Source organism: Bos grunniens, chromosome 9, assembly GCF_055505025.1.
Source record: "Bos grunniens cultivar Pamir isolate PY7600 chromosome 9, Bosgru_T2T1.0, whole genome shotgun sequence".
NCBI classification, from domain to species: domain Eukaryota; kingdom Metazoa; phylum Chordata; class Mammalia; order Artiodactyla; family Bovidae; genus Bos; species Bos grunniens.
In genome coordinates this window covers 53,630,463-53,645,515 of record NC_141173.1, presented here as the reverse complement: position 1 = coordinate 53,645,515, position 15,053 = coordinate 53,630,463, and the positions used below count along the sequence as shown (strand labels likewise).

General features: G+C 39.8%; 1 protein-coding gene across 35 annotated transcripts in view; it reads left to right on the top strand.

Annotated features, from left to right (window-relative positions):
- The window catches only part of KLHL32 (kelch like family member 32), a 216,073-nt gene that overhangs the window by 159,711 nt on the left and 41,309 nt on the right, over nt 1-15,053 (top strand). The window contains exon 1 of one of the 35 annotated variants that reach the window (XM_086317663.1): nt 4,716-4,873. The exons of 33 other annotated variants lie outside the window; for them this stretch is intronic. Coding sequence is in view for 1 of the 2 variants with exons in the window: in XM_086317652.1 (XP_086173778.1) it covers nt 4,826-4,873 (48 nt within the window). In the remaining variant the exon portion in view is untranslated. Of the gene's footprint in view, nt 1-4,715; nt 4,874-15,053 lie in introns of those variants that run through there. One more of the 35 variants, XM_086317652.1, reaches the window with a different exon arrangement.

The window sequence follows — 15,053 nt, the reverse complement described above, 5'->3', positions numbered from 1 at the left end:
AAAAGTTTTGTTTACCTTTAATTCTTATTTTATTAACTATTTCCTACTTTCAGTGAAAAGCACTTATTATTTAATGTGTTAATTATATATCAGTGGTTTTCATCCTTTACTAACCTTGGCTTGAGGGCTCCTCCTAATATTTTGAGCCTAACTTTGCCTGGACTTCAGTAGATAATAAGAGCAGACAATTCAGTGGTCACATCACTGATGTCAGACAAGACCAGACCTTGGCAGGGAAAGTCTTTTTTATCCCAGTAGTTTGGCAAAGAGCAACCATGTCATGTGGTTTGGGGCTGGGGGGATTGGAGTGGGTAATCATGTTTACATTTGTCTTTGATTCTTTGTCCCCAGAGCCACAGGCTGTACCTGTAGGCTTTGTGTTGAATGCTACCTTCTTGCTCTCTTACACTCTATAAATAATGAATTAAAAACAATAATGTATAGTTTTCATATTAAAATGTATTGAATGGATAATAAGGCATCCTACTATTCCTATAAAAGGCTAGATTTATTCTCAGAAAATTGGTATATTAAATGAGTTTCACCTTTTAAAACAGCATTTTTTTCTTGTGTTTTAGTTGGAAATTTGCCTCTGTAAGTCATACTGTTAGTAACACGTTCACTTTATATCTCTAGAGGTGTAAGTCACATATTGTTTAGAGTTGTCAACAACCTCTGATACAGTGATTTTTTTGACAGGCCCCTCCTGGGCTTTTATCTACTCCACAAACTACCCACCTTAGGTTTGATTTAATCATTTCCATCAAAAGGAGTCCCAGAAAGTGAACCCAAACAAAAAACTACTATCCCTTTATAGTTGGAAAATAGAGGACACTAGCGATGTGCTCAGCGTTCGACTTTTATCTCTAAGATGATAAACTGTCCCAGATGCACCTCTGGCCAGGGAGAAGGGAGGACTTCAAACAGTCCTATGTGTCCAACAATACCATCGTAACACTTCGCGTCTGAATATCACATCCCGGTTTCCAGAATGCGTCTGCGTTTTGCATTGCTTTGTGCTCCTGTGGTGCAAATGGGGAAACTGGAGTAACGGAGCTAGAAATCAAATTCACGTCTTCTAATTCTTGGGTTTTTCCCACTTTGGCCCATAGCTGCCAAGTTTATAATAGAAGCGCAAAAATACTTGGGGTGTGGTGGACACAGAGGTGCATCAAGTTAATCCTGTGACTTGAAAAGAAATGAGGAAGGGCTTGGCTGTTCCTGTTCCCTGGTGTGGTGCCAGCAGGTTGAAGGGGTAGTGGCCAGCTCTGTGCCTTCATGCCTGTGTCATGTGGCTAACTCTGACTCTGCTCCCTGTGCTTAATTGTGCTCCTTCACCCAGTGCCTGATTGCTTCCCAGTGGGGACTGACCTCTGCCAAACACAGTGGTGATTTCTTTGCTAATTTTGGGTGTATTGAAATGATATGGGTGGATTGGAAAATGAAATTCTTTTGCTTGGACATTTCAATATCACCTACCCTTTACCTTTTCTTCAGTGCTTTATTCATTGTTAATTCTTTTTTTAAAAAATATTTATTTATTTGGCTGTGCTGGGTTTTAGTTGTAGCACGTGGGATCTTTTTTAGTTGTGGCGTGTGGGATCTAGTTCCCTGCCTGGGAATCGAACACAGGCCCCCTGCATTGGGAACACAGTGGAGTCCTAGCCATTGGACCACCAGGGAACTCCCTCATTGTTCATTTTTGTTCATTGTATGTACTACCTTAAACAGCTTTGCAAATCTTTGTCAATCACTGCAGTAGAGTCCAAGCCTCAAGGAAATTAGACTGTGGGTGACTATTTAATCAAAAAGCTCCATAAGTAGTGTCCTCATTCTTACACTTGGTAGCTGGAAATGAAATAAAATATTGTGGCCTGAGAACTCTTATCCCTACCCCCTAATTATAGTCTTTCATTATATCCCTACCTTTCTTCAGTTTAATTTCATATATGCATGTATCATTTCTATTTTTTCAGAGAGGCCCTTTCTGGGCATCTTAACTAAATGTGTACAGTTTCTCAGTTTTCTTCCTGAAGCTTCTGGCAGTCCCTCCCAAATACCTATAATCTTTCCTACAAATGTGATGAGGGCATCTTCACTTCCTTTTTACTAGATGTTACACTGAGAATTGGAGAAGCAATGGCACCCCACTCCAGTGCTCTTGCCTGGAAAATCCCATGGATGGAGGAGCCTGGTAGGCTGCAGTCCATGGGGTCGCGAAGAGTCGGACACGACTGAGGGACTTCACTTTCACTTTTCACTTTCACACATTGGAGAAGGAGGCGGCAACCCACTCCAGTGTTCTTGCCTGGAGAATCCCAGGGACGGGGGAGCCTGGTGGGCTTCCGTCTATGGGGTCGCATAGAGTCGGACAGGACTGAAGTGACTGACCAGCAGCAGCAGCACACTGAGAATAAATAGTGGATCATTCACATCCCAAATAGTGCTGTGCCCGGAGGATGTTTGATCCTGGGAGTGCCCCCAGCTGGACACTGAGCGCTTCTGCTAGTTCAGGTCTTGTTGCTCAGACGGGCCAGAGTGTGTATTCAGTCACTTGTCCTGATCTGCATGCGGCTGATTCCTTGTGAGGACTCATCCCCGAGTTGACTAGTGGCCCTGCTGTTGTTCGTCTGGACTGTGTGCCTTTGAGAGACGCACGACACATTCATTTCAGAGGGACTTTGCTCCCGCTAATCCTCAGTGCTAGAGCTGTGCATTGTCAAGAGGCCATGCAGGGCAGTGATTATCAGAAATTACAGGAGACCTAACTTGTATTCATGTGCTGCTGTTCCCATGAGTTAATAGTTTCTTTTTCCTTCCTTTTATTTTGTTGTAAATGAGCACAACAGAACAACAAGGTGATTTATGAGATATGACATATTTATGTTCTCTGCTTCTAATTTTCATTGTGATTCATGTTGTTTCCAGACTGATATTTTTGTTGTTGCTGCTGTGAGAAGGAAAAAGATGACTGGAGAATATTACTTATGCATTGGTAGCCTGCAGTCATATTGCTGCTACCTGGGTTATCAGGGATTTAAAAATAAAACCCAAACTATATGCTAAACATGAGGTAGAAACCTCGAGGCCAGGCATAGAAGTTCATCAATAATAATAACACCAATAATAATTTTTACAATCCTTAGCTTTATACTTCTTAAGCACTTTTACACACATCATTTCATTCAAGTCTCCCATCAGCCTTATTAAGGTTGATAAGGCAACTATCATCCAAACTTTAACAGGTGAGGAAATGAAAACTCACAGAGGACAGGTGGTTGACTCCCTTCACAGTATGGATTCAATATAGATCTCACTGTGTTCTCTTCAAATACTCCAAATCACTAAGAAAACAGAAACTCAGCGTACCTGATACAGCTTCTCAAAAGTCAAACCGACTATACTGCTCTATAATGCGTGAGCCAGCAGTCTACATTTCCTAATAAATTACCAGTTTTCATTTTCACCTGTTGTGCTGCTTTGTGGGAAGTTGCAAAAATGACTCAATAAAAGTCATACAAAAAAGTGTCGCTGAAGGTCTTTCTTTTATCAGAGCCTGGAAAATTGAGGCTCTAGATGGTTTGATGAGAAGGAGTGAATGGAGCACTCTGGCAGAGGTAGGGAACCACCTTCCATTCCCTGGAGGTACAAAGTAATACAGTGCAAAGCAGGAAGAGAGCGCATAATGGAGGATCACTTAAAATCTGATCAAGAGATTTCGATCAGTGTGAAAAAGAACTTAGAACATGGTTATTTCTGTTGCACGGAGAAGGCAATGGCAACCCACTCCAGTGTTCTTGCCTGGAGAATCCCAGGGACAGCAGAGCCTGGTGGGCTGCCGTCTGTGGGGTCGCAGAGTCGGACACGACTGAAGCGACTTAGCAGCAGCAGCATTTCTGTTGCAGCCCTGCAGGCTGAGTGATGGAAAGTCTTCAGACTGTTGTGAGAGTGAGGATGAATCAGATGGAAGTTATTAATCCTGATACCTTCATTTTATACCTGAATATTAAAATTGAGAAGTTTATGTAGTAGAAAATTACATCTAGGTAATGGCCTAAATATGGGATTTAAGAGAAAGGGAGAAAAATATTAATTTATTAACACTGATAAATGTTAAGTGTCTTTCCGGTAGAAATGAGCTTGTACCCCATGCCCTGCATTGCCAGACTATTTCTATAGGAATCCTTACCAGGCCAGTTGGGTGCCTGTTGGCCGTGGTATTTGCGCCAATTGGCCATATCAGACCATGGAGATTGCCTGTTCTGGGTATTCTAGAGGAGAGGCTCTCAACTTAGCCATGGAGTGAGCCTCTGGGTTTGTTTATACTCCAAAGAGATGTCTGGGGAACCTTTGGCATCTATTTTTAAATGCCGACACCCTTTCACTCTGCTTCACTCACCCGTGCCTCCAGGCCTGGCTACAAGTAAAACTAAAGAACAATATCTCTCAACTTACCTGGAGGGAAAAGGTGGCCATTCTAAGATAGTAATCATGGGCAGTATTCAGAAATATGAATAGTTGAGGTTCTCCTCTTTAACAGGACCACCTCTTTGTTACTTGGGGTGCCACATTGGAGGAATGAAAACAGATTTCAGTATTCCAGTAGACAAAACATAACCAGAAAGAAAAATTCTCTTAGGTAAAAAAATCTTTGATGAGTTCTAAAGATAAATAGCACAGGCTTTTGCATTGTTCCTCTTTGTCTATAGGAAGTCCGTTTCAGTAAGTGGTCCAGATACTACTTATGTTTCAAGAACAGAAGCTAAAAAGAGCCGGGCCAGCTGGAGGCTGAATGCACTTATCTTCTTTGTGTGTGTTCTTGTTGATGAGAAATGCCCACACACCAGCTCCTCTGGCCACACAAGGAAGTCAGGTAATTGAAGTAGTGATGGATGGTGCGCTGAAGTTTAAACGTTTTAGGGGGACCCATCTTATTAACACTTTAAAACAAGTGAGCATAATATCATTAATTTTGATTAATTCATTTGCTCTTAATATAGCTTTTAATTTGTAATTCTAGGTGAATTACAATGTAATTTGGCATTAATTATACTAAATTGACTATAAGTCAGCCAATCACAGTGGGAAATTACTCACAGCTGAAAGTAAAACTAGACATCTCCATCCAGAAAGGACAACGCTTAGTTAAGAGGCAAATAGACTTTAGACATCCCTCTCTTTGGCTGTGGGAATGACATTGAACCTGCCGAGGGCTGTAAGCAATTTCTTATTCTGCTCACTGCTGGGACTGTATACTCTGGAGTGAAGCCCAACACAGAGAGTAAATAATAAAGTAAACAAAGGGATTGATTTGTCAGGTTGCCAGGTCTCCTGAAGAATCTTTCTGTTCTTCTCATCTCTTGTACAATTTAAGCCATGTAGAGGGGCTGTGTAGTGCTTTCAAACGATGAATTCCACACCTCTTGGATTCAAGAGGTTAGAGCAGACACTGACACGGGTCGCCTGCTTTTCATCCTCCTGGTCTGTGAACCAGCTAAGGAAATTCTCTCTTAAATCCCATGTGCTGTCAGTGTCCCAAAGCCACTCTTTTTTTTTTTTTTAATATTTTTATTTATCTGTTTGTTTGGCTGAGCTGGGTCTTGGTTGTGGCTTGTGGGATCTAATTCCCCAGGTAGGGATCAAACCCAGGCCCCCTGCATTGAGAGCTTGGCGTCTTAGCCCTTAGACCACTAAGGAAGTTCCCCAAAGCCACTCTTAATTGACCAATATACAAACTACCTTCTGGGCAGAAGGAAGTCTGTGCCATAAAAACCAATGCTACTCAGGGAAAAGAAGGGAACCCTCAGGAGATGCAGAGCCTGGTCATTAATAAAGCTTGTTGGAGGCCCCTGTGCACACACCACAAGTAAGATGCCTGAGAAGGTGGTGGGAGAGCGAAGATGGTTTTGTAAAATAATTGTGCTTGAACATTTGCCAGATATCTTTCTAGGAGAATTGTCTCCTAAAAACAGAATGAAAACTTTGAGATGCTTTGAAGTCATATGGCAAATTTAGCAATATCCTGCTTGAGGTGTATGTACATGTAAGTAGAACTATGGAAATTTTGTACATTCTTGATACTTTTGTGGTGAGCACCTGACCCATAAAATGAGATCTAGCTATGAGGAGACTAAATATTGCATGGAAAATTCCAGGCTGTTTTTAATAATTCTTTTTACTTTGTCTATTATATACCCCTATTGTATCATTCCAACTCACAGTCTAGCAAATAAAATGGCCTAAGTTTTATGTAAAAGTTTTGAGTGGAGAGGTTAAAAACTATCCTGTCTCCTGTCTCTTACACACATAGGGGTCGGGTTCACTCCACACACACAGACACACTTGCAGGTAGACAGACACATACATGCACATCACAGATTGCATGCATATTAATTTTTACAGCTAAAAGACCTTCCTTTGTTTTGCACTATTGACCTGGATCATAATACTTTCATGATTGGCTGGTTGATCCCAAAATTAAAGAAGAAAATAGAAGTTTGAAACTTACTTTTGCTATTCCAGGTGTATATTCTATTATCATAAATTATTTAAGAATATTAATGACTACAGTTTGTGTAGTTGCCACATGAATGCAGAAAAAATCATCTCCATTTTTCCCCAAATCTCTTTGTGCCAAATTTCGCCTGGCCTATCGCAGAAATTTTTATTCCTTTTCCTCAAATATTCTTTTTAATGTCAGCATAGGTTTGGTGGGTTCTACCTACCCCTGTGGCTCCCAGTACAGCTACGTGTTCCTAACTCAAAATCACCCTTATTTGATCTGTACCCTCTGATGGATGAGCTCCTTTGAGCTCCTAATGTGGCGGTCTTCAAGAACAGTAAAGGATTTGGGGCAGAGAAACTGGTACTGAAGTAAGCAGAGCAGAGGGGTTGAGAGAAAACATTTACAAGATATTTCTGCCCTCGGTTTTATCATCTCATCATTTAGAATGCCAGTGGAATAAATGGGTCTGTTAATCAAACAGCACTGAGAGGTTAGGTCATTGGAAGCCTTTTTAGTCATTTTGTGCTTTTCAAGAGTGAATTTGTTAGAATTATGCTGAATACCCACTTAAAGCCTCAGCTGATAACCCTACCTGTGTTTTATAACTCTGCACTGTCAGAACTCATAATAAGTCAAACATTCTTTCAGTGGTGCTCATAAGGGAGGGAAAAAAAAAAAAACCCCACAAATTTAAGAGTAATTTCAGATCGTAAATGAAAAGGAGAGGCACGACTGTTCATTTGCACCAATCATGCCTTCCTTTCATCTGCTCTGATTAGGCCTGGTGCGGTTTCATCAGACCCCTCCATCACCGAGCTGTCACTCCAGCCGTCTGTTGATTGAAAACAATCAAGGCTCTGATGGCACAATTATTCTGACCCTTTAACTAGAGGCTGCTGTGATAATGAAAGGTTGATTATGATAGTTTGTGCCTCTTTCAGTTTGCCAAGAAGGTTAATTTGGGCATCAGACGGATGTTTAATGGGCGCTTGCTGGCTACACTGAGGTAAATGAGAACGTGCAGTCTTGGATATTGCACGGATATAGTTTGGCTGTCAATCATTGTCATTTGGAGTTTGTGCCTCACACTCTGGAAATCACATTTTATTTTTTCCTTGGGATTTAATTTATTCTGTGCCCCGAGGAAGTTCTTTCACTCAGTGACCTTCACAGCAGCTTTCTCTGCCTTTTTTTTTTTTCTTTTTTCAAATGGAGCTCAAAGGCACAACACATCTAGAAGAGCATTTTTCTTTCATTTTCACTTAAAAATGGAAACTTTAAAAAATCCATCCTTATCACTGCCTTCCAATAGAGCAAATGTTCCCATCCTGGTTGTGCAGTGGGGGAGTGTAAATGACAGGGGTACTTTGGCCAGCTTGCTAATGCAGCAGCTCCCACAGTTGTTGTGCACTGCTTGTCACACCAACCAGCAAAGCTGGGAAATTCAAAATGGGCGCATATATGAACTGAAGGCTCCATTCTCCTTATGTTTCTCTCACCAGCCTGTCTCACAGCAGTCTGATGAATTCTTGTTTCCAAGGGCAGCCTCTGACTCCTTTTCCCTCCTTGGGAAGCATGAGGGGAGGGGTTGAGCTGGGGAGACAGATATTTGTCGACAGAACAACGAAGGTTATTAAAAGTTGCAAATTTCAATTTGTATCATCCCAGCACCTAATCTTGTTGCTTTTTGAAGCATAAGGTAAAAAAGATGCAGGTGTCTAATAGTGCTGGTGTTTACAATGCATAGCTCATTTTAGTCCTCTTTTATGCACACCTTTTAAAACAAAAAATAAAGGAAAAGAAAAAATAAAGGAAGGCCTTCATTTCTGTCTCCAAGCTCTGCATAGTGGTCTCATAGATTAGGGACCTGAGAGCCAGAATCACTGTTCTGTGTTTTCACTTATGTTGTCTTCAGGTCCTCCCTTCCGCACTGTGAACATTCAGCAGCATATTTCTACTTAGCTGTAGGACATTTTTTCTTACATGTCAGTTGTAAAACAATTAAGTGTATAGGTGTTAAAGTGACAGTGTCATAATGATTATAATTTTACTTCAAGTGTTCTATTTTCACATTATTTCTTGCTTAAAAAAAAAAAGCTATTCATTTTTGAATGGTAAAGGGAGTCATTAAGTGATAATTCAGTCTCATGTGAAGAGGCTCAAAAAAATGAATTAAGTCATTGAATTCAGTTACTGTTTTAGGCAGCCCTTATTTAAGTAACAGTGCTGTTTAAAATATTTGAAAATATATGAGAATAGGGTCATGCATGTATGTATAGTCTAACCAGATTCTTCATTGCACTAGACCAGGAATAATTATTTTTGTTTAGCTCTCTGGATAGCATGGATAAAATCACCCTCAGGGATGCTTAGTAAAATTACTGATTAGTTATGTCTTGTTTTTATTTCAGCAGCAGAGAATAAAAAGGTAATTAGGGGAGAAAAGTCTCAGTCAAATCAGTCAAGAGAGGTTTTTTTCTTTTTTAGTATTTAAAAAATAAGATGACTTGCCACAGTGGTATCTATATTTTATTTTTAGATTCATTCTGTTTGCAAATTAATGAGACTTAAGCAAAAAAAAAAAAAATGTTTTTTGAAGTATAACACTATTTCAGATCATTTTTGGTCCAAGCCTGACTGTGTTTCTACCTTCCCCCAGCCTGCTGAACCCTTTAAACTAATATCTAAAGATAAAGAACTTTCTCTGTGTCCTTATAAGCTCCCTACCACATTCCCAGAACCGTGGTCTCACAGTGACTCCGTTCACTTGAGACTGCATCCCCTCAAGCAGTGATGTCCCCCATTACAGGGTCCCTAGAGTGTCTCACACTTCATCTCCTGGCCTCTGCTCCTAGGGCTGGGCTCACCTTACTGGCACCACTTTCTCTTTCCTCTTCAACTCTTCTGTCTCCACCTTCGAGGTTCCCCTTGTTGTTTCAACACGTTGTTCCTCTGAATGTGGTAAAGATGTCCTGGGTCTGTGACTTCTTCATATTGCAGTCTCATAATTCCTTCAGCAAATTTTTTTTTGCTGACCAAAAAAATTTTTTTTCACCTTCAGCAAATACTTACAGATTTCCTTCTGGATGCCTGGCCTTGGGACTGGAACACGCTCCTTCTCTCAGGATAACAGTTACTGTTAATTCCTCCTAGTGCGCTTTCCTTCACCCACTGCAGCCCCTCCCCCCTCATAGGTTTTCTGAGATCGGCAAGCCACTGGTTCTCCTGCACTGGGCCTGTCTTCCCACACACCCATTTTCCACTGTCCTTACTGTTCAGTCACTAAGTCATGTCCAACTCTTTGCGACCCCATGGACTGCAGCATGCAGGCTTCCCTGTCCTTCACTATCTCCCAGAGTTTACTCAAATTCATGTCCATTAAGTCGGTGATGATATCCAACTATATCATTCTCCGCCACCCTCTTCTCCTGCCTTCAATCTTTCCCAGCATCTGGGTCTTTTCCAATGAATCGGCCTTTGCATCAGGTGGCCAAAATATTGGAGCTTCAGCTTCAGTATCAGTCCTTCCAATGAATATTCAGGGTTCATTCCTTTAGGATTGACTGGTTTGATCTCCTTGTAGTTCAAGGGACTCTCAAGAGTCTTCTCCAACACCACAATTCAAAAACATCAATTCTTCAGCACTCAGTCTTCTTTATGTAACTACATCTATTCATAGTTACACCTATACGTAACTATCCATTTTCCATACATGGCTATTATATATTGGCTTTCTAAGTCACCTCCCCCACTCAAAAAAATCATAATTGTGCTGAAAAGAGTGTATCTTTTTTGACAAAAGCATCACTTTTACATTATATTCAAAGGTGCTTCAGGGTATGAATAGAGGATTCTGTGTTCCCCATTATTTATACTGTGATGAAATGAAGGTGAAAAATGCAGTGTGAAGTATCTTTTTCACACATTAGTAGCCAGGCTGGAATTCACATGGTGAAGGTGGTTTAGTGGTCAGCATGGCATCTTATGTGTGTTCTTTGCAACCTACTGAGTGTAGGCCCTGGTACCCCAGCCCACCAGCTCAGTCCCCTGATAATAGAGGCTGGCCCCTGACTGTGTTTAGTCATGCGCTCCAGATAGTGGGTTCCCGACTCCAATCACTGTACTCTCAGCTCCAAATTAATGTTTAAAGTAACCTTTGAGGATTCTTTTCTTTTTCTTTGGAGGCTGCCAACATTAACTCTTACCTGCAGCTTAGGTACTTCCTGAACATCTAATTCATCACGGTACCCTTATTTGAGGGATTTTACCATCTCTGTTTCTATGACCTGGGGCAGCTGCTTAAGCCTTTGAGCTCCTTTTGGTCATTAAAGGTTTCATTTCAGGTGGGGAGTGTATGTGCCAGTGAACCTGTAATTGATTCGTTATTATTGAATCAGTTCATAAAGAAATATTCAAAGGCTTGATGCTCTCAGGATGCTCCAGGGCGTGTTTACAAATTAAACAGCTTTAAAACAAAACAAAACAAACTTTAAAATGTATAAATGTACCAGAAATATTTAAAACACCCATCAGGGATACGGCAACATTAAAAGATGGGTTTTGCTTGTGTCTGAAAATCTGCCTACAATAGACTGAAGATTCTAAAATTGTAGGATATTTCTTCCCTTAATTCCATACTCCCTGAGTATATTTTACAGGGATACTTTAAGACACTTGAGGTTAAGAGTAAGGCTTGAGTTATATGGTGCTAACAGAACTTGGGACTGAATGGCAAGTAAGACTGTATATATATATATAGAGAGAGAGAGAGTGAGAATTTCTTTCTCACTGGCTAAGTGCCTGGCACATAATGGACACTCAGTAAGAAACTGAAGGGACTTCCCTGGTGGTCCAGTGGTTAAAACTCCTGCTTCCAGTGCACAGGGTGCAGGTGTAATTCCTAGTTGGAGAACTAACATCCCACAGACTGCACAGTGTAGTCAAAAGAAAATTAAGAGAATTCTTGGTTTATCATAAAAGAAATACAAATTAAAATAAATTGAGGAATGGATGAATAAAAATACTAAAAGATTCATGATTATATCATGTACCCCAGAGCCAAAAAAAGCAGAAAGTAATCAACTTAATCATTGTTTTAGTTTGCTCAAGTCAGATAGCTTAGGGTATACATATAATTTCCTTGCACTAAGTTAACTGAGTTGAGATTTAAGGGAACTGATGGACTTGAATTCAAATATTTTAATGGGACATTCACACCAAGTAAAGAAAGTGAACATATACTGACAGTTACGCAGAGACAACTAAGTTTATGTCTGTATCTCTCTTTTCATTCATTTATTCATCCACTCATTGGTTTTTCTCTTACTTGAAATTTAACAAAAATCCTGTATCTTTAATTACTGGGTTAGAATTACTGAATTCATTGGTGTAGAAATAGGCTCATCTTAAGGGCTAGATTTTAATCTGCAACAGATTATCTGCTTTGATTTTACTATCATTTTATAACATGAAGTATTTTAATAGTGTAGCAAATTCCTTATCATCTAGAGATCTCTCAAAATTTATGTCAATATTGCACAACATTTATGTAAAAATTGTCTGAATGTGCTGGCTTTCACATGAATTCAGAAGGATAATTGCATTGAGAATTAGCTCCATCTCTTGGTGGCTCATTGCCATCATAATAATTCTGTTTATTGTCTAAATGTCATAGTTTTCCAAGCACTTTCACATGTTATCTCATTCAGTCCTATGTAGACACTGTGACGTAAATAACATCATCTTTGTTTTACAGATGAGGAAACCTAGGCTCAGTATATTTATGTTTTTCATAAATGCTCAGATACGTTAAGAAACCTTTTCTCCTTTTCATTGTGTCATGTTCACCTCCATGGGCATGCACCAGTTAGCGGTAGGAAAAAAGCATCAAAATTTCCCTGTCCTTTGACTTCACCCTGATAAGGCACCCTCCTTGCCTGCATACCTGGGAGAGAATGTGAAATGGTGTGACCCAGGGAGGGTCACTTCTGCTCCCTGTTGCCAGTGCGATACCGTAGGATTTTCTTCTTTGACCAAGTTGGTTTTCTCTGATTTTCCCATGTTGTTCTGACAATATAAGGTTCATATCTCACCACCACATGCAGTGTCCCTTTTATTTCCAGAAGGACATCGTATATAAATATGCATCACTAATATCTTACTTATATATAAATGTACATCACTGATATCTTACTTACATATAAATGTGCATCACTAATATCTTACTTAGAAGTCTCACCCATCAATCTAGCATCAGGTGATACTCTGATGCCATCAGCAGTTAATGGATGAGTATTATCTTTTGGCTCAGACCATTATTAGATTATTTAAGTCAAGTATAAGAAGTTATTTCTAAATGTACTTATATTTTGCTAAGTGTGAATAGACCAGGAATGGGTTTCATTTTTCCTGCATTGGTGATGTTGATTGTCTTTATTGTCCCGAGGGACATTCTTCCCATCTAAAAAGCTTCGTATATTCTAGATATGGGGATGGTGTATTTAAAGCCTCTCCTGAAGAAAAACTTTATGTGACTAGTTTATTAAATATTTTCATTTCTAATAAAATCTCACTCTGGGATTTTAAATAAATAACACCTTGAAGCAGTCGCCTTACAAGTTTGAAACGTGTGTTCTTTGGCTGAGATCATTTTATTCCTGTGTGGGCCTGTGTACACATGCACTTCCACTTGCCGTACACAGGTGTGTGTTTCTGGTGAGTTCAGAATTATAGACAAAAGCCATCGCTTCGTTGTTCTGAGAAGATATTTATAAAAACTATTTGTGCTATGGAAATCTGTGGCTTGGATCCTAGACACAGTGATTAACTTTGATTGTCTTTCCTACCTGTAGAAATTTTGGAGGGTTCTACTTTATGTTTTTAAGTTTTCAAAATTTTAATTAAAAATATCTCATTATTATTTTGTTGGTATTTGCCTTATATATTGAGGTGCTCCTATTGTTGGGTGCATATAGATTTATAATGGTTATATCTTCTTCTTGGATTGAACCCTTGATTATTATGCAGTGTCTTTCTTTGTCTCATAACAGTCTTTGTTTTAAAGTTTGTTTTGGCCAATATGAGTATGCTACTCCAGCTTTCTTATCACCCATCCAGCCTATGTCTTTTGGTTGGTGTATTTAACCCATTTACAATTAAGGTAATTATCAATATGTATGATCCTATTATCATTTTGTTTATTGTTTGTGGTTTATTTTTGTAGATCTTTTCCTTCTCTTGTTAAGTTTACTGACTATAGAGAAGTTCCTTTAGTGTTTGTTGTAAAACTGACTTAGCGGTGCTGCATTCTCTTAGCTTTTGCTTGTTTGGAAAGCTTTTGATTTCCCTATCAAATCTGAAGGTCTTGCTGGACAGAGAATTCTTGGTTGTAGGTTCCTCCCTTTCATCACTTGGAATATATTGTGCCATTACCTTCTGGCTTGTAGAGTTTCTGTTGAGAAATCAGCTGATAACCTTATGGGATTTCCCTTGTATGTTGTCTTTTTTTCCCTTGTTGCTTTTAATATTTTATCTTTCTCTCTAATTTTTGTCACTTTGATTACTATGTGCCTTGGGTTGCTCCTCCTTGGGTTTATCCTGCCTGGGACTCTCTGTGCTGGATTTGGTTAACTATTTCCTTTCCCTTGTTTGGGAAATAAAAACAATTCATTATTATTTTTTAAGTACAGTTGATTTACAGTGCTGTGTTACTTCCACTTGTACAGCAAAGTCATTCAGATATATATATATACACACACACATATATATATACATACCCACAAGCTGAAATCAAGATTGCTGGGAAAAATAACAACCTCAGGTACAGATGATACCACTCTAATGGCAGAAAGTGAAGAGAACTAAGGAGCCTCTTGATGTGGGTGAAAAGCTGGCTTAAAATTCATCATTCAAAAAATGAAGATCATGGCATCCAGTCCCATCACTTCATGGCAAATAGATGGGGAAAAAGTGGAAACAGTGACAGATTTTTTTCTTGGGCTCCAAAATCACTGTGACTGTGGCCACAAAATTGAAAGATGCTTGCTCCTTGAAAGAAGAGCTATGACCAACCTAGACAGTGTATTAAAAGCAGAGACATCACTTTGCTGACAGAGGTCCATCTAGTCAAAGCTATGGTTTTTCCAGTCGTCATGTATGGATGTGAGAGTTGGACCATAAGGAAGGTTGAGCACTGAAGAATTGATGGGTTCAAACTGCAGTGTTGGAGAAGACTCTTGAGAGTCCTTTAGACAGCAAGGAGATCAAACTAGTCAATCCTAAAGGAAATCAGTCCTGAATATTCATTGGAAGTACTGATGCTGAAGCTGAGGTGCCAATACTTTGGCCACCTGATATGAAGAGCCAACTCATTGGAAAAGACCCTGATGTGGGGAAAGATTGAGGGCAAGAGGAGGGGGTGACAGAGGATAAGATGGTTGGATGGCATCACTGACTCAATGGACATGAGTTTGAGCAAACTCAGGGAGATAGTGAAGGACAGGGAAGCCTGGCGTGCTGTAGTTCACAGGGTCGCAGAGTCAGTCATGAC